We start from the raw sequence: 23,549 nt of genomic DNA, 5'->3' as shown, positions 1-23,549 counted from the left end.
TTTTAATTATAGCTAAAAATATTGGATAGTGTGTAAGTACCACATCTTCATTCCATTTGTTGGTTGAAGAATTTTTAGGCTGTTTCTCTTTCCTAGCTATTGTGAACACAGCAGCAATGAACACGGCCAAGCAAGTACTGTGGAGTAGGAGTCAAGTCCTCCAAGTGGACGTGGAGTCTCACTCTGGTCAGTGCTTAGAGAGTGGACGTGGAGTCTCACTCTGGTCAGTACTTAGAGAGTGGACATGGAGTACATACAACGAGGAGAAATATAGCTGAGTCATAGGGTAGATTCCTTTCTGGCTCCTTGAGGATTCTCCACACTGATTTCCAGAATGATTGGGCCATTTTTGCAATTCCAACAACAGCAAATCAAAGTCCTCTTTCTTCATGATTTATTTTTAGCTTCTTGAAGATTTTCCACACTGGTTTTCAGAATGGCTAGACCAGTTTGCAATCCCACAGTCAGTGAGAATTCTCCTCTCCCCATATCCTCACTACCATGCACTTGTTGCAACTTGGTTTGTTAATCTTTGTCACGCAGACTAGGGTAAGATGAAATCTCAAAGTTGGATGTTGTTGTTGTCGTTGTTGTTGTTTTAAATTTGTTTCTTTCATCTTTGAGATTATAATACAATTACATGATTTCCTCCTCTTTCCTTCCTTAAATTTTCCCATGTATCTATCCCTCCTTGCTCTTTTTCAAATTCATGGCCTCCTTTTCATTGCTGTTACATATAATAATCAAAGATATTTTGAGTTTCCCCAATTGTCAGAGATAATGAACATTTTGGGGAATAGTTCTTAGTCATTCTATTTCTTCTTTTGAGAACTCTCTGCTCATGCCCCAAGCCCATTTTTTGAATGAGTCATCTGTTTTATTGACTCAGATATATACTTTATAAAAGGATGGTATAATTGTGGCAGAAGGGAAAGTGTCCCCCTGAATAATCATGCTATGCAACAGAACAAATAGAAAGACAATTTATTGGTTGGGGAGGGAAGGGGACAAGGATAGAAAGAGAGAAGAGGGAGAGAGGGAAAAAGAAAGAGGCCAGCAAGGAACTAATGAGGAGAGAGAGAGAGAGAGAGAGAGAGAGAGAGAGAGAGAGAGAGAATAAAAAATGGAGAGAGAGAGCTGGAGTAGCCGAGTAGTCCCCCTTATACACTTATACACCTGGACATGTGAGGATGTAAGCTGTTGCAAGATTGCTGGTGCTAGGTTCCTGGGACAAGTCTAGTGAAATTGTCTGTAAGCCAATAAGATGTATAGCTGGCAAACATTCTCTCACATTCTGTAGGCTTCCTCTTCACCTGATTGTTTCTTTAGCTGTGCAAAATCATTTTAGTTTTATGAGGTCCTACATACTAGTTGCTGTCATGTTGGACAAATGAAGTCCTATTTAGAAACTGAGGGTTGGGGAGGGTGTGTGGAGGAGTGGATTGTCAGGCTCACCTGACAAAACCCTGGAGGATTGCAAGATCTGGCTGGGTGGAAAGGTTGGATGTGGAGTAAGAGGAGCCTATGGGTCAGGGACAGGCAAAGAAGGGTCTAGTGGAAGCCTAAAGATCAGTTGTGACATTTAAGTGGCCAGACTAAACCAGGGCACAGGATATGGGACCCAGGCTACATCAAGGGGTAGGGAGTGTAGAGAAGAGCAGAACTCACCCTAATCAATCCTGTAGAAGAATGTGCAAGATCTGACTGGACAGAGGTTGGATCTCATGCCCAGCTATTTACAGGGGGGTTGGATATTTAAATTGAGGTCCTAATGCTCATTCCTATGAAGCAATGCATGGGCTCTTGTTTGCCGCCCCTGTCCCTCTAGCTCTCAAGCTCCCCTCTAGCTCTCAAGCTCTGACCTAAGAATCTATAACTCCTCTCTAGAACTCACCCTTTGTGGTCCATAAATATCATTATTTGAATTCAAGAGCCCAAGAACAATTGTCTCAGGGTGGCACTGATAGCTATCAAGTTCTCTAGGATCCTAACATCCCCTCCCCAGCTAATCCCAGAGAAGTTCTGTATTTTACTTCTGTCAAACTCAAAAATACCCCTACAATTTCCCATATCACAACTTTTCAAATAAGTCTCCTCATCAAAGGCCTATTGTCCTTCTTGAATTCTGAACCTGAGACTTTACAAGGATTATGATTTAGAAAATAGTTTGAGTTATGTATTAGTCGGATAGAGTTCTCTAAAGCAGTGTGTGTGTGTGTGTGTGTGTTGTTGTTGTTGTTGTTGTTGTTGTTGCTGCTGCTGCTGTCATTGTTGTGGTTGTTGTTGGGGGGGATTTATTAGAATGGCCTACAGGTTGTGATCCAGTAGTCCAACAGTGGCTGTCTACCAACAGAAGGTCCAAGAATCCAGCAGTTGTTGTTCAGTCCACACAGCTAGATGTCTCAGCTGGTCTCCAGTATATATCCAAATCCTAAAGAAATAGCCTATAATGACAGTGAAGGAATAGACTTACCAGCTAGAGTAAAAGTAAAGAGGCAAAGAGCAAGCTTCCTTACGCCATGTCCTTTACATAGGCTCCCAACAAAAGGTATGGCTCAGATAATGGTGGATCTTCCCACTTCAAAAGAGCTGTATTTAAAGATGCATCTTCCCATCTCAAAAGATCTGATTAAAAGTGGGTCTTCCCATTTCAAATTATTTAAATTTAAAAATCTTTGAAGTTGTAACCAGTTGCTTGGGTTTTAGCTAATTCCAGATGTAGTCAAGGTTGGGGATTTAGCTCAGCGGTAGAGCGCTTGCCTAGGAAGCGCAAGGCCCTGGGTTCGGTCCCCAGCTCTGAAAAAAAGAACCAAAAAAAAAAAAAGATTGACAGATGTAGTCAAATTGACAGCCAAGAATAGCCACCTTAGGCTATATGGTGACATCCTGCCTTTTAAACAAAATGTTCTTGAATTTACACACTTGAGAATATTCTAAATTTCCTTTTGTTATTTCTAGTTTCAATCCATTATGATCAGAGAAGGAGATCCTTTATACTTCAGTCTTTTAATATTTATTGATATTATCTTATGTTTACCATATGGAAAATGTGCCCTATGGAAAAATGAGTATCTTGTTCTAGGGGGGAGCATTATGTATACATTCACATATATTCATATACTGGATTATAGTGTTGTTCCAGTCCTCTATTTCCTTATTAATTTTCTATAGCATCATATTCTGTATTGAAATTGCCACTTATTATTATAGAACTCTCCAATTATTTCTTTGCTCCTACCCTAACAAGAGATAAGATATTCTAAAGAAACTTGAGCTTGAGTCTTCGGCTACCATGCTACTGCAAAAAGGGACCTCCTCCCCCAAGAACTGAAATTTTCTCAGGAGTTCATGGTGAGGAAAAGGAAAGTCTGAAGTTCTTCTAGTGCCAATAGAAGAAGAATTAGCCTCCCAGGAATAGATTCCACACTGTTCTGACAACCTATTAGATTACTTTGCAGGACAAAATGGAACCAAGGCAACAGATAAAGGGGCAGGACCATATTTTGTAAAGACTTTCCTATGCCTATAGGTCATCTGTATGGAATCTTTTAAAAGTTACATTCATAGCAGAGGATGGCATTGTCCAGCATCAATAGGAGGAAAAGTCCTTGGTCCTGTGAAGGCTTGTTTCCCCAGTGTAGAGTAATGCCAGGGTGTTGAGGGTGGAGTGGGTGGGTGGGAAGAAGAGCATCCTCATAGAAGCAGGGGCAGGGGGTATTGGAGAGGGAAGAAAGAGGACAACAGTTGAAATGTAAATACATAAAATTTCCAAGAAAAAATAAAATTTTAAAAAAGTTACATCCATTTATTGAATTTATTGGTTTTCTGTATATGTTCTGTGTGTCACGGCATACAAATGGAAGTCAGAGGGCAGCTTGCAAAGATTACAGGACTGAACTCAAGTCATCAGGCTTAGCAACAATAACCTTTACATGTCAAGCCATCTTGCTGGCCCTTGTATTCATTGTATTGAGAAATGTCTACTTAGGTCTATTGCCCAATTTTTTATGAGACAAAAAGAGAGATGTATGTAGGCATGCACATTGTAAAGGTAGAGAGACAACTCAGGAAATAGTCCTCTTAGTGTAGATCCTAGAGATTAAATTCAGATCCTCGGGGATAGTAACAAAGACCCTTAGTCACTGAGCCATCTCACAGGCCTCCTATTGTCTACTTTTGAATCATATTTTTGCTTTTACCATTGAATTTTTTTTAGTTCTCTATATACTTTAGATACTAATGCTTATTAGGCATTATCATTTTCAACTATTTTCTAACCTATTGTCAGTTTACTTCTTAGGTAATTTCTGGATATTAGTCCTACTCTCAGAATACATGTGGCTTTCTAAATTCCTATGACAAGGGGCTTTTGCATCCTGCTTCATCATAAAAATCTCTCTCCCCAGTCTTTTTTAGGTTTCTAGAATGTCTGTGGTTTTCTTTACAATTCCTTTTTAGGTAGAAATGAGTTGTTCTTTTCCATTCAAATACATTAGAAGCTATCCTCCACATAGTAATTTTTATTTTGTGTATTTATTTATTGTTTCTGAGATAGCTCTACACTAGAGGTAAATATCTGTTGTTCTCTCTAGAATCAGAGATCAAGATCCACAATAGAAACACAGGCTATCTTCAAGACTTTGCTGAGCAAAGGAAGGTAATCCAATTCCACAATACTCCCTAACCATTTTAAGCTGCCTTTTTCATCTAAGCTGATCTGAAAACTCACTATGTAGCCCAGACTAGCTTTTTATTTGTTATTTTGAGCAGTAGTTTCTGTCTGGTTGTTAATTTGTACTTTGGAGTTTTTGAGATAGATTATCTGTGAATAAGGACACTTTTACTTATTCCTTTGTAATATATGTACCTTTTATTTTTCCTTTTCTCAGAATAGGATTCCCAGAAAATTGGGATTTGATGAGTACTGTGATGGCTGAAGAAAAAGGGACCAGTGTCTCATTAAATTAGCTCCTCTCCTTCCAGAATAATTATGGAAATGTTTTAACCATTATTGATGTTATACACCTTTTCTATCAGGCATTCTTTGATATCTAGTAAACTCTTTGAGATTTTACATTTGTTCTCCGTTTATTTACTTATTTATTTATTATATTAATATGTATGTGTTCATGTGGGCATGGGTGTTTTAAAGCACATATATGAAGGAATGGAACCTGGGTTGTCAACCTTGTTACCAGGTGCCCTTATCCACTGATCCCTCTCATCTTAGAATTTTATCAACTTATTTTATGTGTCTACATTAAAAGGTTGGCCACAATGGCTGAGTACACCATAAAAGTTCATATTCAAATTTTACAACATAGAGAATTCAGAAAGAACAAGATGAAAATAAGAATGTGTCTTAACCCTTATGTTGTATTAACAGAATACCTGAGATACTATATATCATTTCTGATTTAAATACATAATTTGTAAGGCATGGAGAATAGCAGTAGAATTTTTCATGAATTAAAAGGGAGAATAAAGAGTAAAGGGATTGACATAAACCAAGTTAATAATGCATCTAAAAGTCAAGAGTGAAAAGTAACATAGTGAGACTATAAATAAATTGGCTTGCAATTCTGGAGATAGGGAAGTCTAAGGTAAAGGCACTGCTAGACGGTCAATAACTTCTTGCTACTTCATCACATGAAGGTGGAGAAGTAAAAGAGTAAAGAGAGGCTGAACTTGCCCAGGAACACAGTCACTAACTCCATACGTAATGGATAGCTCTCACACTTTACTCTTCACTTCTTATTACTATTAGAATGGCAATTGAATCTCATTTTTTCAATCATTTTGTAGAATAGAATTTGGGGTCTACAGCTAGAACACCTTGAACATGCTTGATCTCATCTGAAAAACAGAATTAACTTCTCTCGTACTAATTTCGTTATCAAATGGCTGTTGGACTCTTTCATTTTCTCTCTTAAATATATTTTCTTATTCTTTACACAGGTAGACTAAGAATTTTTTAAACCTCTAAATTCTGCTTTTCCTTAAATTGTGTCTTTAAATCACTTCTCTTTTTACTTTTGAATATATGGAGTTTAAAGGGAGCCATGAAGCACACTATTGCTTAGATATCTCTCCAGCCATATATTCTAACTCATCACTCTTAGATTGTGATTTCATAAGCCAACATGGACACAATTCAATTAAATTCCTTTCCATTATAGACCAAGGAGATCCCTACCTCTAATTTTCTGTCTTAGAGTTTTACGGCTATGAAGAGACACCATTTACAAGGCAAGTCACAAAGGACAACATTTAATTGGGCTGGCTTACAGATTCAGAGTTTCTCCATCATCATGAAGGTGGAGCAGGGCATCATCTAAGCAGGAATGATGCAGGCAAAGTTGAGAGTTCTATTATCTTCATCTGAAGGCTGCTAGTAAAATACTGACTTCCAGGCAGCTAGGATGAGGGTCTTAAAACCCACGCCCACAGTGACACACCTACTCCAACAAGACCACACCTCCAAATAGTGCCACTCCCTGGGACAAGTATATTCAAACCATGACACATTCCAATATTGTTTTCTTATTTTTGTCCAAGCCCCTCATGAGAATTACTTTAACTAACCACATTCTGATCCTAATATTTAGGTAATCTCTAAAAAAATTTCAGACTTACCTTGTAAATCTTTCCTTCTGAGCCATCACCAGAATTGCCTCTGTACTCTTACTCATGTAAATATAAGCTTTCATAGCCTGTGCATCCAATTCCTTTCAGCCTCTATTGTCCAACTCCAGGGTTATCTGTAAAATTTGACATCTCTGTCACAACAACAACCCACTTTCCACTTCTCTGGTATCAATTTTGTCTTCATCCCTCCTAGATTGTTGTAACAGGTTACTTTAATCCAGCCCGGAGTTAGGAAGTTCAATATCAGGGAGCCAGCCAGCATCGGGATACAAATGAAGCAAATGAAGCTAAACTTGCTCTTTTACAACAGCATTAATCTCATCTTCAAAAGTATGACATTTTGTCAGTCATGACAATATGCACCTTTAATCCCACAGCCCAGGAGGCAGAATCTCTGAATTCAAAGTCAGGTTGATCTTCATAACTAGTTCCAGACAAGCCACAGTGGCATAGTGAGACCATATCTTAAAAATGAATAAATCTCACATCTTAATAATGTATAATGGCAGATAAATTTAATGTGATCTTAAGGGAGGACAAAAGTCAAATCATAGCAAATAGGTTAACTATGATTGCAATGCAAAAGAAACATGAAAAAAGGCAAAATCTAAAGGAGACATGCCAGGGGAGTACAAAATAAAATGAGATTGAAGTAAGATTTAAGAGAGCAGATTAAGTATTAGTAGTACACTAAATTCATACTTAGGGAAAAAAGAAATAAATAGAACACTTGCTGGCCTGGACATATGGTAGTATAATTCAGTAGGACAAAAATGATAGGAGTCAAGGAAACTTGAATAAGTATAAATGAAGCATGAAGTCTTATCTCACTGAATGATTTAGAGGCAATAAGGGAGAGATTTCCATAAAATTGATAAAATATTGGACACAGAGGAGTATTTGTGCTATATATGTAGGTGCAGATGCCATTAGTAAATAGTCTTCATATGTTCAAAGATGATATTAACAAAATAAGAATAATGAATAAGAGTTAATGAAAGAAAACAAATTGGTAGTATATGTAATGCCAGGAGAAGAATTCAATATTATGAAATGACCTACAAAAACATAACAAAGCCAGGCATGGTGATGCACACTGGTAATCCCAGCACTCAGGAGGCCAAGATGAAAAAGAAAAAAAAACAACAACAAAGTTAGAGTCCATCCTAAGCTAAATAACAAGCTCTGGGGCCAGCCTGAGCTACAAAGTAAAACCCTGAAGAGAAAGAAAAAGGTGACAAAGAAATAGGAATGGAACAAGCCAACACAAAAATTAATAAGGAAAACATAATCACCTGATAATATCACTTGTTTTTAAAAGCATCAACCAAGCAAACTCATGAATTTAATCAAATACTATCCTTCACATTAATTCCCTCAAAGCAATTTATTCTGTGAAAGAGAACGTTTAAAAATCAGGCAAAGTGTGAGGCAATGGTGGTAGACACCTTTACTACCAGCACTCAGGAGCAGAAGAAAGCAGATCTTCAAGTTCAGGACCAGTCTGGTATACAGAGTGAATTCCAGAACAACCATAGCTACACAAAGAAACCCTGTCTTGAAAAAAAATGACATCAGGCAAAGTGGCAACTCATCATAGTATCCAACAAAACATGTCACACACACACACACACACACACACACACACACACACACACACAAAGAGAGAGAGAGAAAGAGAGAGAGAGAAGGAGAGAGAGAGAAAGAGAGAGAGAGAGAGAGAGAGAGAGAGAGAGAGAGAGAGACTTGTTTTAAAATACACTTGAACAATTACAGGAGACAAAAAGACTAAGAGAGTTGAAACATTAGTAATTCACTTTTCAGACCACACAGCTGACACTTCCTAAGGTCAAGACACAGACAAAACTAACTACAATCTGTTCCTTACAGAGCCATGGCATCAGCAAAGTACATCCCTGATGAGCCTCAGCTAAGAAGCAAAAGGAGGCACGATCTCCAGGAGATGCTGACAGAAGTGGGACTGTCTGTTGACTACTGGCTGCCTAAGCTTCAGGAAGACCTGGGTGTGACCTCTGCTCAGGCTTTACAATATTTAGACAAAAGAGACCTCCAGAAGCTGAAGTCCCAGACACAACAAACATGGGAGAAAAGGGCTCTGGAGAGGCTGCTTGACCTCTCACACCCAAATAGTGTTGCAGAGCTGCACGAGACACCAGAGGAGATGATAAAGACCAGGCAGAGGCAGGCAGGACAGGCACTGCACGCTCTGAAAGCCTTGCAGTCAGAAGGGAAGTGCAGAGAAGAAGAGGCAGTGAGGAGAAGAGAAGCAGAGCTGAGGCAAGCAATGGAGATCCCTGAGGAGTGTTGGCCAGTGGCTGAAGTGTCCCTAAAAGACATCACTGAGATAATGGAGAAACATCTCAGTCACATGGAACAGACCTTGGCTCTCAGTCAAAACCTCTCAGATGGAGACCTGGTAAGATGGGCATCTGGAGGGCTGGCCCTGCAGGGAATTTATAAGAGCAGCCACCAAAAAAGCCTGATTCAGAAGAGAGAAGAGCTACTCAGTGTCCCTAAGCAGTTCTCACTTGTTGGCCCAGAACGTGGCATGTGGATAGAAACAAAGGAATTTTCATCTTTTCAAGAACAAGCCACATTTACACACACTATAGAGATGCTGGGTTTCAGCCCAAACTCCTTGGTTAAAGGCGAAGGTTGGGGACTTAGTCTAGAAGCTGGTATGGGTCAAAACAAACAAACAGAAACTGACGATACCCACAAATCACATTCAGAGCAATCTTATTTCTGCTCAGCCAAGTTCAGCTATGTCCCATTGGCCACCTGCCATTTTCACATCAATTATCTTCAGCTCTCCAAGGCTGCTCTCCAGGAACTAAAAAGTATTGAAGAGCTCCTGGAACAGACTACACACCCAGATGGATTCCCCTTACTGAGGCACAGGACTGAAAACTTTTTCCACAGGTTTGGCTCTCATGCTAACCAAGGTCCACTGCACCTGGGGGGAATCTACTGCTGGAAAGCCATTTCAGAAGGTTTCAAAAGTGAGCAATTGGATGATGTAAAGAAGCAAGCAGAAGAGTCTTTGAATATGTACATAAAAGGCAGCTATAGTGGCTTCGGAGTTAAAGTTGGTGCAAGTGTAAATATGCCAGACTCACATTCAAAAACAGCATCTCACAGTACAACTCATGAGAACCTGAAAACCAAGGTGCAACTATCTGTAGCACAGACAGGTGGACCAGCAAAAGCAGATGGAATTGTCCAGTGGACAGCTGGTCTTGTAGCTAGCAATCAAACCTGGTCTGTCATTGATAGGGGACTCCAATTGGTACCTATTTGGGACATCATCCTGTCCAGTCACAGGACTGATTTTAAGGACGCCCTTCAAGTGGCTAACTGCCTAAAAGACAACTACACTGCTCTGACTGGACTCGCTGCCCAGATTCAAGAAGGAGAAGAATTTCTTACTGCTAGAGAAGAAGCTAGACTTTTCCTAGAGGATGTGAAATGCTGGGAGGTTTCTGATCCTGAAGAACAGCTTAATACATTAATACATTTTATGCAAACATTGAGTCAAAAAATAAAAAGTTATACCATTTGGATTAATACATGCCTCACAGATTGGGATCTGCAGAATTTTCTAATAAACATTGTCAACTTCTGCAAAAATTCACCCACTTATAAAACTCAGTTTATTAAATCTCAGTTGGGCAGCCTCCTAGAACCTCATGTCTACAAAGTGACAAACTTTCCTCAGGCACAATCCATCATACAGTGGATCAATCAGTCAGAGTCAGAGGAAGAGCAAGTCAAAATCACCTCATTTTCTGAATTCATTAAGACATTAAAGAACACTCACACAACCCTGATGGAGATAAATTTCAAAAGTGAGTCTCCAGAAACAGTGGAAGAAGCAAAAAGAACGGCTACATATGAGGTCACCACAGCCCTCAGCTCCTTCATGAAGTACCTCAGAGAAACAGAGCAGCCAGACATGCAGCTGCTGGTACTCACCATTGCAGCTGGTGCAGGCTATCAGTTGGTAAACAGCATTTTTCAGCATCTTCTAGGGTGTAATGAGTTAAACTTCCTCGTGGATCAAATGCAAAGTAATCAACACAAATACCAAGAGCTTAAAAATATTTGCAATTACAGAGCCCAGGCATTCCTGGTGCTCACAGCTCTAAGAACCACAGTTGAAATCACAGATATTTCTACAGATGATAAAGAACAACGTTTGACATTAATAAAACAACATATGGGAAAACTGTTGTCTGAAGAAGTTGCACATATTCTTACAAAACATGGAGCACATCATGACTGGGAAAATCTGGAGAATGATTTGAGATTACTCATTGATGGGGACTATAAAGCCACCACCCCGCCTTTAGAAATGGATGAGGTAAAAAAACAATTGCAAAGTCTCTGCCATGAAAAGAAGCAGACTTATAAACAACAAAGTAATGACAACAACACAAAGGAAATGATAGAAAATGGACCTTTCCTAGATTTACTCCAACGGCTAGGCCTAGACCATTACTACCCAAAAAGAATGAGCAGAGCTGACTTCCATCTGCTCTACAAGACCTCTGTGTACAATTCACAGCCGAGATCTGAAAAGGAACTTCCATTTTATTTCCTACAAAAGCTACTGATGTTGGATTATGGGTTGAGACATCTTGTCTTCAAAAATGATGAAAACATAAAAAAACAGATCTCCATAGGTTCCGACGATTACGAAAATGAAGATTTTGATCCATATGAAGATGTCATTAAAGACAATGATAGTCTTAGCTATCCTTCGGCCACTGAGTCCTGGCCCCATATTCACCCAATGGATATCCAGATGGCCATTTTTCATTGTGCAGATGATCTTACCAAGCAATATATTTTGTCCAAACTTTCCATTTGTCAATATGCACTTCCCCTTGTGGTGCCAAATCCCAACAATTCTCAGATTGAATTTTATCTCTGGTCTCTCAGACAAATTAGGAAGAGTTGGCAAGAATCAAGTGAATCACTACAAGACCAGAGCTACAGTCACAAGAATCAGCAGATATGTCGAGTCTCTACCCCTATCGTGTCCTTCATTAGAGTAGGAAATGGCCTCTCTGCTTCCAAATCTCAGATCATGAACTCTCTCCTCAGTAAACGTAAACATGATGTGTTTTTTCACAGACACTGTAGAGGAAGCAACAAAAACTGCCTCATGATGGAGGGAGTGGTGGAAATCTGCTGGTTCTGTCCTGCAGGCCAAGGTGAGGACATATTTGACAAGTGTCTGACCTTCACCAATCTTCATGGAGATGCCAAGGAACATTGCCAACAACTCACCTTCCTGCAAGATGTCTCTTCTCTCATTGTGATCCTCATGTCAGCTTCTGATAACAATAAAGAAAACCAAAACTTTGTCAGACACCTCTGTCAGTCACCAAGACCCTTGATCTGCTTGATTGATGACAAAGAAAAAGTCATAGCAAATAATTCTGGTAAAAGAATGAGAATTGGCATCAAGAATAGAAATGAGGCAGAATTAACAGAGGAGCTCACAAATGCCATCAAACATTTTCTAGAGCTCTCTAATACTGCTCTCAGTTTAGAGGACTGTTCACAGATAGCTAGAAAACAAGGATTCCTTATTGATGAAGACCAGAGGGACTGCAAGGAAGCCAAAGAAAAGGCACAGACCATAATGGCCCTCCTGGAGGAATGCAAGTTATCTCAGACAAAAGAAAATTTACTACCCCTACAGGGACAACTTTGGCACCTTTGGTGTAAGAAAGACAAAGAATTCTATCATCTGAGAGAAAAGGGGAATAGGAGCATTGAACAACACAAGAGTGAGATTGAGACAGACAAAAGAACAATTCGACGTCGGCAATTGGAAAAAGCCTTTCCCCTCAATGATTTGATGCGCTCTGTTCTTCAACTCCTCCAAGAATATTCAGAAACCCATAACAATCTCTACTTTTTGCAGTGGCTGACTCTGTTTTTTGACAACCTGACTATAGAACACCTGGAAAAGTTGCACGAAAAGCAGAGATCTTTGTGGTTAATGGTGCAAAGAGAAAAGCAAAGAGCACAGAAGAGCAACTCCCTGACACTCTGGCAGAAGCAGATAGAAGCCATCTCCATGGAGATTCATGACTGTACTTTAGGAACTGAGCATCTTCTCCGAGAAGTTGGCCAGATCTATGAAGCTCTGGAAGAAACTTCTTCCTCTAGAGAGAAATTTTTTCTCTGCCTCCCTCAAATTGCTGCAGATCTGATGATAGCTGGGGTTCCCATTGAGCTGATGGATGGGGATGCGTCTTATGTCCCTCTAAAGTGGTTAGCAGCTATTTTTGACAAGATCTCAGAGAAAGTTGGAGACAAAAGGCTGTTTGTTCTCTCTGTCCTTGGCCTGCAGAGCTCAGGGAAGTCTACCCTGCTGAATGCCCTGTTTGGCCTACAGTTCACAGTCAGTGCAGGCAGGTGTACCAAGGGGGCCTACATGCAACTTCTGAAGGTGGAAGAGACATTCACAGAAGAACTTGGCTTTGACTTTGTGCTTGTTGTAGATACAGAAGGACTTCGGGCTCCAGAACTAAACAATAAATCCCAAAATTGGGACAATGAGTTGGCAACCTTTGTGATTGGCCTTGGAAACTTGACTCTGATCAATATTTTTGGGGAGAATCCCTCGGAGATGCAAGACATCCTACAAATAGCTGTTCAAGCATTTCTAAGGATGAAACAAGTGAAAATCTCCCCCAGTTGCCTCTTTGTCCATCAAAATGTGGGAGAAGTTACAGCAAAAGACCAAAATATGGAAGGACGCAGGTGTTTAGAGCAGAGACTGGATGAAATGGCAGTAACAGCTGCAGAACAAGAAGAGTGCTCAAATGTATCCCACTTCAATGACGTCATTAAGTTTGATGTCAATAATCATGTCTACTACTTTGCTCACCTATGGGATGGCAATCCCCCAATGGCCCCTCCCAATCCTCGTTATAGTCACAATGTTCAAGAACTAAAGAATAGAATTATTTTGACTGCCAAACAGGAACCCAGAGGTAGTATCATGAAGATATCAGATGTCAAATTTCGAGTTCAAGATTTGTGGAAAGCCCTAGTCAATGAGAACTTTATTTTCAGCTTCAGGAACACCAGAGAGATCATGGCCATGAGCAAGCTGGAAACCATGTATAACCATTGGACCTGGGAGCTGAGGAGTCACATGCTCGACTTTCAGAACCAGCTAATCAATCAGATTCAGAATGGAAAAGTTCAAGCACTCAAAACAAGCATATTTGAGGCTCCAGTCACAGAAAAGTATATGGCAATTAAGCAAGAACTTGAAAAATATTTCAGTGAAGACCCAGACAATGAAATACTAGTTCAATGGAAATCAAATTTTGAAAATAAACTAATAATCCTTAAAGAGGCACTTATTTCAGACACCAGAAGGAAAGCCAATGAACTTATTCATTTAAAAAAGAATCAAGAAAGGCTGGACAAGAAAAAATCAAGTTATGAAAATGAATTGTTGGAAAGAAGCAGAAAGTTGGCTTTAACTGTAAAGGGTAAAGAATTAAATGAAGAAGAATTACATGAAAAATTCAATCAACTTTGGAAAAAATGGGTCTGTGAGGTGTCCTTAGATCTTCCTCCAGTCATAGAACCTGACATTGACACAGATTCTGAAAACATCCTCTGGGAGTATTTCCAAAAGGAGATAAACATGGTGGACATACTAATGAGATATTCTGAAGACAAATTTCAAATAAATTATGATGAGCATGTAAAAATGAGTAAGAAGTATAACTTCATGACTAGGACATTAAAGGTCTGTGATAGGGTATCTATTAATATGACTACTGAAAATATTATTACAAGATTTAATGAAACTATCAACAATATTCATAAGCAACAGTGTGATTATAATTCAAGTTATTTCCATGAAATTCTGAGAATAATAGAAGAAGAAGTAAAATCTGCACATACTGAGGAAAGATATACATTTACAAGCAAATACATCATTGACTTGTCTTTATGCTTATTCCAAAGAGCATCTAAGAATTTTAAGGAAATGCACAAGGCATTCAAGAGTGCGAATGACCCTGTGAACTATCTGGAGAGAAAGAAAGATGATTTCTTTATGAGTTTTAAGATCTCCTGCCAAGGTGCCACCTCCATCAAAACATTTGTTGATTTTCTTTGGCACAAGCTCACTCCTGCTATCTCTGCCACCATAAGGGGGAAAATGGTCATTAAAATAGCTGGAGACATGCGATCTAGCTGCCCTGAATTCAATGGAAACAGGGCTAATTTGGAGAAACATATTCTCATTTCTCTGGCAGAAGAAGAAAACTTTGATAATTACTGGCAGTACCTTCATTATACGAAATCTTTTTTTAGCAGCTATATTGAAAACCATATTAAACAATACTGTTCAGATGAAGGAAGTAAAAAAATAAAGACTTTTTTAAAAATAAGTTTAGGTGACATCAAGAATGCCATCCTGTCTGCCATTCATGAGTCCACATCAGTGGCTAAAGATAAAGGCAGCACTGCATCTGGCTGGCTGGATTTGTTCTGTGACCATCTAGGGAGCAACCTGGTCTTCCCAAGGAGAGACCTGGTAAGCATCGAGCACCAGGAGATAACAGACACTGAGTTTCTCAAAGAAGCCATGAGCACAGCTTTGGATCCTGCAATGAGGAAAGTAGAAGAGGACTGTTCAAGTAAGCAAATGGATGAAATGGTCCCTGACATTGAGAAAATTCTCTCTGAACATCTCTGTGGCTGCTGGAAACAGTGTCCTTTGTGTAATGCAATTTGTACAAACACCATTCCCCAACATGAAGGAGACCACAGTGTGCCATTCCACCGTCCTCAGGCTGTCAATGGTTGGCATAAGCATAAAACAGACCACTTTGTCATTGACTGTTGTACCAGTTCAGTAGCAAGTGACCGCTTCATGCTTTTGGGAAATAACCGGGAAATCCCATATAAGAACTACCGACAGGCAGGAGGGGATTATGCCACATGGAGCATCGCCCCAGATTCATCCACCCAGTCATACTGGAAATGGTTTGTCTCACACTTCAGATCAAAACTAGAGGAAAAATACCAGAAAAAATTTACAGATACAGGTGAAATCCCAGAGGCATGGGCCAAAATCACAAAGGAGGATGTGCTAAATGACTTGAAAGAACAATAATATTCAATAAGTAGCCCAATATCAGAAAGAGTCACAGCACACCTAAATAATTGTAAAACTCCTCCTACTAACAAGAGTCTCCAATATTTCCATTCTTTTTATTTTATTTTATTTTTTTTATTAACGTGAGTATTTCTTATTTACATTTCGAGTGTTATTCCCTTTCCCGGTTTCCGGGCAAACAACCCCCTATCTCCTCCCCCTCCCCTTCTTTATGGGTGTTCCCGCCCCACCCTCCCGCCATGGCCGCCCTCCCCCCAACAATCACGTTCACTGGGGATTCAGTCTTAGCAGGATCAAGGGCTTCCCCTTCCACTGGTGATCTTACTAGGATATTCATTGCTACCTATGAGGTCAGAGTCCAGGGTCAGTCCATGTATAGTCTTTAGGTCCCTAGAAGCTCTAGTTGCTTGGCATTGTTGTTCATAAGGGGTCTCGAGCCCCTTCAAGCTCTTCCAGTTCTTTCTCTGATTCCTTCAACAGGGGTCCCGTTCTCAGTTCAGTGGTTTGCTGCTGGCATTCGCCTCTGTATTTGCTGTATTCTGGCTGTGTCTCTCAGGAGAGATCTACATCCGGCTCCTGTCGGCCTGCACTTCTTTGCTTCATCCATTTGTCTAATTGGATGGCTGTATATGTATGGGCCACATGTGGGGCAGGCTCTGAATGGGTGTTCCTTCTATGTCTGTTTTAATCTTTGCCTCTCTATTCCTTGCCAAGGGTATTCTTGTTCCCCTTTTAAAGAAGGAGTGAAGCATTCACATTTTGATCATCTGTCTTGAGTTTCATGTGTTCTAGGCATCTAGGGTAATTCAAGCATGTGGGCTAATAGCCACTTATCAATGAGTATATACCATGTGTGTTTTTCTGTGATTGGGTTACCTCACTGGGGATGATATTTTCCAGTTCCAACCATTTGTCTATGAATTTCATAAAGTCATTGTTTTGATAGCTGAGTAATATTCCATTGTGTAGATGTACCACATTTTCTGTATCCATTCCTCTGTTGAAGGGCATCTGGGTTCTTTCCAGCTTCTGGTTATTATAAATAAGGCTGCTATGAATATAGTGGAGCACGTGTTTTTTTATATGTTGGGGCATCTTGTGGGTATATGCCCAAGAGAGGTATAGCTGGATCCTCAGGTAGTTCAATGTCTAATTTTCTGAGGAACCTCCAGACTGATTTCCAGAATTGTTTGACCAGTCTGCAATCCCACCAAAAATGGAGGAGTGTTCCTCGTTCTCCACATACTCGCCAGCATTTCTTGTCACCTGAGTTTTTGATCTTACCCATTCTCACTGGTGTGAGGTGAAATCTCAGGGTTGTTTTGATTTGCATTTCCCTTATGACTAAAGATGTTGAACATTTCTTTAGGTGTTTCTCATTCATTCGGCATTCCTCAGCTGTGAATTCTTTGTTTAGTTCTGAACCCCATTTTTAATAGGGTTATTTGTCTCCCTGCAGTCTAACTTCTTGAGTTCTTTGTATATTTTGGATATAAGGCCTCTATCTGTTGTAGGATTGGTAAAGATCTTTTCCCAATCTGTTGGTTGCCGTTTTGTCCTAACCACAGTGTCCTTTGCCTTACAGAATCTTTGCAGTTTTATGAGATCCCATTTGTCCATTCTTGATCTTAGAGCAGGAGCCATTGGTGTTTTGTTCAGGAAATTTTTTCCAGTGCCCATGTGTTTGAGATGCTGCCCTAGTTTTTCTTCTATTAGTTTGAGTGTATCTGGTTTGATGTGGACGTCCTAGATCCACTTGGACTTAAGCTTTGTACAGGGTGATAAGCATGGATCGATTTGCATTCTTCTACATGTTGACCTCCAGTTGAACCAGCACCATTTGCTGAAAATGCTATCTTTTTTCCATTTGATGGTTTTGGTTGCTTTGTCAAAAATCAGGTGCCCATATGTGTGTGGGTTCATTTCTGGGTCTTCAGTTCTGTTCCATTGGTCTATCTGTCTGTCTCTGTACCAATACCATGTAGTTTTTATCACTATTCCTCTGTAATATTGCTTGAGTTCAGGGATAGTGATTCCCTCTGAAGTCCTTTCATTATTGAGAATAGTTTTAGCTATCCTGGGTTTTTTGTTTTTCCAGATGAATTTGCAAATTGTTCTGTCTAACTCTTTGAAGAATTGGATTGGTATTTTTTTTTTTATTAACTTGAGTATTTCTTATATACATTTCGAGTGTTATTCCCTTTCCCGGTTTCCGGGCAAACATCCCCCTCCCCCCTCCCCTTCCTTATGGGTGTTCCCCTCCCAACCCTCCCCCCATTGCCGCCCTCCCCCCATAGACTAGTTCACTGTGGATTGGTATTTTGATGGGGATTGCATTGAATCTGTAGATCGCTTTTGGTAAAATGGCCATTTTTACTATATTAATCCTGCCAATCCATGAGCATGGGAGATCTTTCCATCTGTTGAGGTCTTCAATTTCTTTCTTAAGAGGCTTGAAGTTCTTATTGTACAGATCTTTTACTTCCTTGGTTAAAGTCACACCGAGGTACTTTATATTGTTTAGGTCTATTATGAAGGGTGTCGTTTCCCTAATTTCTTTCTCAGCTTGTTTCTCTTTTGTGTAGAGGAAGGCAACTGATTTATTTGAGTTAATTTTATACCCAGCCACTTTGCTGAAGGTGTTTATCAGCTTTAGTAGTTCTCTGGTGGAACTTTTGGGATCACTTAAATATACTATCATATCATCTGCAAATAGTGATATTTTGACTTCTTCTTTACCAATCTGTATCCCCTCGATTTCCTTTTGTTGTCTGATTGCTCTGGCTAGAACTTCAAGAACTATATTGAATAAGTAGGGAGAGAGTGGGCAGCCTTGTCTAGTCCCTGATTTTAGTGGGATTGCTTCAAGTTTCTCTCCATTTAGTTTAATGTTAGCAACTGGTTTGCTGTATATGGCTTTTACGATGTTTACGTATGGGCCTTGAATTCCTATTCTTTCCAGGACTTTTATCATGAAGGGATGTTGAATTTTGTCAAATGCTTTCACAACATCTAATGAAATGATCATGTGGTTTTGTTCTTTCAGTTTGTTTATATAATGGATCACGTTGATGGTTTTCCGTATATTAAACCATCCCTGCATGCCTGTGGATGATTGTTTTGATGTGCTCCTGGATTCGATTTGCCAGAATTTTATTGAGTATTTTTGCGTCGATATTCATAAGGGAAATTGGTCTGAAGTTCTCTTTCTTTGTTGAGTCTTTGTGTCGTTTAGGTATAAGAGTAATTGTGGCTTCATAGAAGGAATTCGGTAGTGCTCCATCTCTTTCAATTTTGTGGAATAGTTTGGATAATATTGGTATGAGGTCTTCTATGAAGGTCTGATAGAATTCTGCACTAAACCCGTCTGGACCTGGGCTCTTTTTGGTTGGGAGACCTTTAATGACTGCTTCTATTTCCTTAGGAGTTATGGGGTTGTTTAACTGGTTTATCTGTTCCTGATTTAACTTCGGTACCTGGTATCTGTCTAGGAAATTGTCCATTTCCTGCAGATTTTCAAGTTTTGTTGAATATAGGCTTTTATAGTAAGATCTGATCATTTTTTGAATTTCCTCTGAATCTGTAGTTATGTCTCCCTTTTCATTTCTGATTTTGTTAATTTGGACAGACTCTTTGTGTCCTTTGGTTAGTCTGGCTAAGGGTTTATCTATCTTGTTGATTTTCTCAAAGAACCAACTTTTGGTTCTGTTGATTCTTTCTATGGTCCTTTTTGTTTCTACCTGGCTGATTTCAGGTCTGAGTTTCATTATTGCCTGTCTTCTACTCCTCCTGAGTGTATTTGCTTCCTTTTGTTCTAGAGCTTCTAGGTGTGCTGTCAAGCTGCTGCTTATGCTCTCTCCTGTTTCTTTCTGCAGGCACTCGGAGCTATGAGTTTTCCTCTTAGCACAGCTTTCATTGTGTCCCATAAGTTTGGGTATGTTGTACCTTCATTTTCATTAAATTCTAAGAAGTCTTTAATTTCTTTCTTTATTTCTTCCTTGACCAGGTTATCGTTCAGTAGAGCATTGTTCAACTTCCACTTATATGTGGGTGTTCTTCCCTTATTGTTATTGAAGACCAGCTTTAGGCCGTTGTGGTCTGATAGCACGCATGAGATTATTTCTATCTTTCTGTACCTGTTTAGGCCCGTTTTTTGACCAATTATATGGTCAATTTTGGAGAAAGTACCATGAGGAGCTGAGAAGAATGTACATCCTTTTGCTTTAGGATAGAATGTTCTATAAATATCTGTTAAGACCATTTGGGTCATGACTTCTCTTAGTCTGTCTACGTCCCTGTTTAATTTCTGTTTCCATGATCTGTCCATTGATGAGAGTGGGGTGTTGAAATCTCCTACGATTATTGTGTGAGGTGCAATGTGTGTTTTGAGCTTTAGTAAGGTTTCTTTTACATATGTAGATGCCCTTGTATTTGGGGCATAGATATTTAGGATTGAGAGTTCATCTTGGTGGATTTTTCCTTTGATGAATAGGAAGTGTCCTTCCTTATCTTTTTTGATGACTTTTAGTTGAAAATTGATTTTATTTGATATTAGAATGGCTACTCCAGCTTGCTTCTTCCGACCATTTGCTTGGAAAGTTGATTTCCAGCCTTTCACTCTGAGGTAGTGTCTGTCTTTGTCTCTGAGGTGTGTTTCCTGTAGGCAGCAGAATGCAGGGTCCTCTTTGTGTATCCAGTTTGTTAATCTATGTCTTTTTATTGGGGAGTTGAGACCATTGATGTTGAGAGATATTAAGGAATAGTGATCATTGCTTACTGTTATATTCATATTTGGATGTGAGGTTATGTGTGTGTGCTTTTCTTCTTTTTGTTTTGTTGCCAAGACGATTAGTTTCTTGCTTTTTCTAGGGTGTAGCTTGCCTCCCTCCTTATGTTGGGCTTTACCATTTATTATCCTTTGTAGTGCTGGATTTGTAGAAAGACATTGTGTAAATTTGGTTTTGTCATGGAATATCTTGGTTTCTCCATCTATGTTAATTGAGAGTTTTGCAGGATACAGTAACCTGGGCTGGCATTTGTGTTCTCTTAGGGTGTGTATGACATCTGTCCAGGATCTTCTGGCTTTCATAGTCTCTGGCGAAAAGTCTGGTGTGATTCTGATAGGTCTGCCTTTATATGTTACTTGACCTTTTTCCCTTACTGCTTTTAATATTCTTTCTTTATTTTGTGCATTTGGTGTTTTGACTATTATGTGTCTGGAGGTGTTTCTTTTCTGGTCCAATCTATTTGGAGTTCTGTAGGCTTCTTGTATGCCTATGGGTATCTCTTTCTTTAGGTTAGGGAAGTTTTCTTCTATGATTTTGTTGAAGATATTTACTGGTCCTTTGAGCTGGGAGTCTTCACTCTCTTCTATACCTATTATCCTTAGGTTTGATCTTCTCATTGAGTCCTGGATTTCCTGTATGTTTTGGACCAGTAGCTTTTTCTGCTTTACATTATCTTTGACAGTTGAGTCAATGATTTCTATGGAATCTTCTGCTCCCGAGATTCTCTCTTCCATCTCTTGTATTCTGTTGGTGAAGCTTGTATCTACAGCTCCTTGTCTCTTCTTTTGCTTTTCTATATCCAGGGTTGTTTCCATGTGTTCTTTCTTGATTGCTTCTATTTCCATTTTTAATTCCTTCAATTGTTTGATTGTGTTTTCCTGGAATTCTTTCAGGGATTTTTGTGATTCCTCTCTGTAGGCTTCTACTTCTTTATTTATGTTTTCCTGGAATTCTTTCAGGGATTTTTGTGATTCCTCTCTGTAGGCTTCTACTTCTTTATTTATGTTTTCCTGTGTTTCACTAAGGGAGTTCTTCCCGTCTTTCTTGAAGTCCTCCAGCATCATGATCAAATATGATTTTGAAACTAGATCTTGCTTTTCTGGTGTGTTTGGATATTCCATGTTTGCTTTGGTGGGATAATTGGGCTCCGATGATGCCATGTAGTCTTGGTTTCTGTTGCTTGGGTTCCTGCGCTTGCCTCTCGCCATCAGATTATCTCTAGTGTTACTTTGTTCTGCTATTTCTGACAGTGGCTAGACTGTCCTATAAGCCTGTGTGTCAGGAGTTCTGTAGACCTGTTTTCCTGTTTTCTTTCAGCCAGTTATGGGGACAGAGTGTTCTGCTTTCGGGCGTGTAGTTTTTCCTACCTACAGGTCTTCAGCTGTTCCTGTGGGCCTGTGTCTTGAGTTCACCAGGCAGGTCGCTTGGAGCAGGAAGGTTTGTCTTACCTGTGGTCCCAAGGCTCAAGTTTGCTCATGGGGTGTTGCTTATGAGCTCTCTGCGGCGGCAGCAACCAGGAAGATCTGCGCCGCCCTTTCCGGGAGCTTCAGTGCACCAGGGTTCCAGATGGCGTTTGGTTTTTTCCTCTGGAGTCAGAGATGTGGGCCAAGTGTAGACTCTTCTGGTTTCCCAGGCATGTCTGCCTCTCTGAAGGTTTAGCTCTCCCTCCCACGGGATTTGGGTGCAGAGAACTGTTTATCCGGTCAGTCCCTTCAGGTTCTGGAGGTGTCTCAGACGCAGCGGATTTCCTGCTCCTGTGCCCTTATCCAAGGGAACCCAGAGGCCGTATACAGTTTCCTCTTGGGCCAGGGACGTGGGCAGGGGTGGGCAGTGTTGGTGGTCTCTTCCGCTCTGCAGTCTCAGGAGTGCCCACCTGTCTCGGCGGTGAGCTCTCTCTCCCACAGGGTTTGGGAGCAGTCCAATATTTCCATTCTTTAGAATGAAATGTATAAAAGCTTGTAGCTTTATTATAAAATATCTTTAATTCTCTGTCTCGATTTCTTCTGGTTTAAAATCTAATTGTCATGGCTAAGAAGATGTTTCAGAAGTTATGAGCAGATGTTGTTTCTGTTGAGAACCTGGGAGAGTTCCTGGCATCTACTTGGCAGTTCTAGAGCCATTTGTGACTCCATTTCCAGGGAATACTTTTTCTGGCCTCTGTGGGAAGCTTGCACACACAGCAGGCAATCATAACATACAAAAAATCAATTACCAATATATGTGAACATATAATAATATAAAATCCACTTAAAAGACTTAAACCACACTTCAAACCATAGCTATGTATATTTTTATAGTATATAAATTTAAGGACATTCCTGTCCATTACAGCAGAGATACCAGAAAAGGAACCATAAGGCCTGTACATATGAGGCTAGCACATACCCAATCTCATAGGATGTGAGGTACTCACTTATAAATGCACTCCAAAATTAGAATAACGAATATATAGAACAATTCTATAGAATATATAGAAGTAGAGAATATAGTAGCAGCTATCATGGGCTAAGGGTAGCATAAGGGAAAGGAGACATTAGTCAAAGGGGAGAAAGTCCCAGACACAAGGAATAGGATCTGTTTCACCATGATTAATAATGTACATTTTGAAACTGCTAAAAGAGCACATTTTAAATGTTCTTGAGACAAAAAGTGATCAGTATGTGAAGTGATGGATGTGTTTATTTGCTCATTCACAATGTACAAAGGGCACTACATTGAAGCCAATAAATATAATCAATAAAGATATTAAATTTCAAAAATATAAACATGTAGACTTCTTTTTATTTAATTTATTCACTTTACACATCCAAATATCAGCACCCCCTCTCCTCCCATAGCCTCTCAACAGATTCTTCCCCTCCATTTCCCCCTTTCCTCCCCTTCTCAAAGCCCCCCCAATCCCTCACACATCAAGCCACACGTAG

General features: G+C 39.8%; 1 protein-coding gene and 1 long non-coding RNA gene across 4 annotated transcripts in view; one reads left to right on the top strand and one right to left on the bottom strand.

Moving 5' to 3' along the window:
* Positions 1-23,390, top strand: part of Gvinp1 (GTPase, very large interferon inducible 1) — a 38,897-nt gene extending 15,507 nt beyond the window's left edge. The window contains exons 3-4 of one of the 3 annotated variants that reach the window (XM_087659130.1): positions 4,593-4,657; positions 8,539-23,390. In XM_087659130.1, coding sequence (XP_087515256.1) covers positions 8,543-15,835 — 7,293 coding nt within the window. In that variant the 5' untranslated portion in view covers positions 4,593-4,657; positions 8,539-8,542 and the 3' untranslated portion in view covers positions 15,836-23,390. 3 annotated transcript variants of the gene reach the window in all.
* Positions 965-23,549, bottom strand: part of LOC148007781 (uncharacterized) — a 46,661-nt gene continuing 24,076 nt past the window's right edge. Inside the window, exons 2-3 of the long non-coding RNA XR_015652322.1 lie at positions 6,637-6,761; positions 965-2,796 (exon numbers count right to left, since the gene is read on the bottom strand). This is a non-coding gene — a long non-coding RNA (uncharacterized LOC148007781). The remainder of the gene's footprint in view (positions 2,797-6,636; positions 6,762-23,549) is intronic.

The sequence above is a fragment of the Rattus norvegicus genome, chromosome 1, assembly GCF_021556685.1.
Source record: "Rattus norvegicus strain SHRSP/BbbUtx chromosome 1, alternate assembly SHRSP_T2T, whole genome shotgun sequence".
Classification (NCBI taxonomy): Eukaryota; Metazoa; Chordata; class Mammalia; order Rodentia; family Muridae; genus Rattus; species Rattus norvegicus.
Note: the sequence above shows the minus strand (reverse complement) of the source record. Positions and strands in the feature narration are given on the sequence as shown.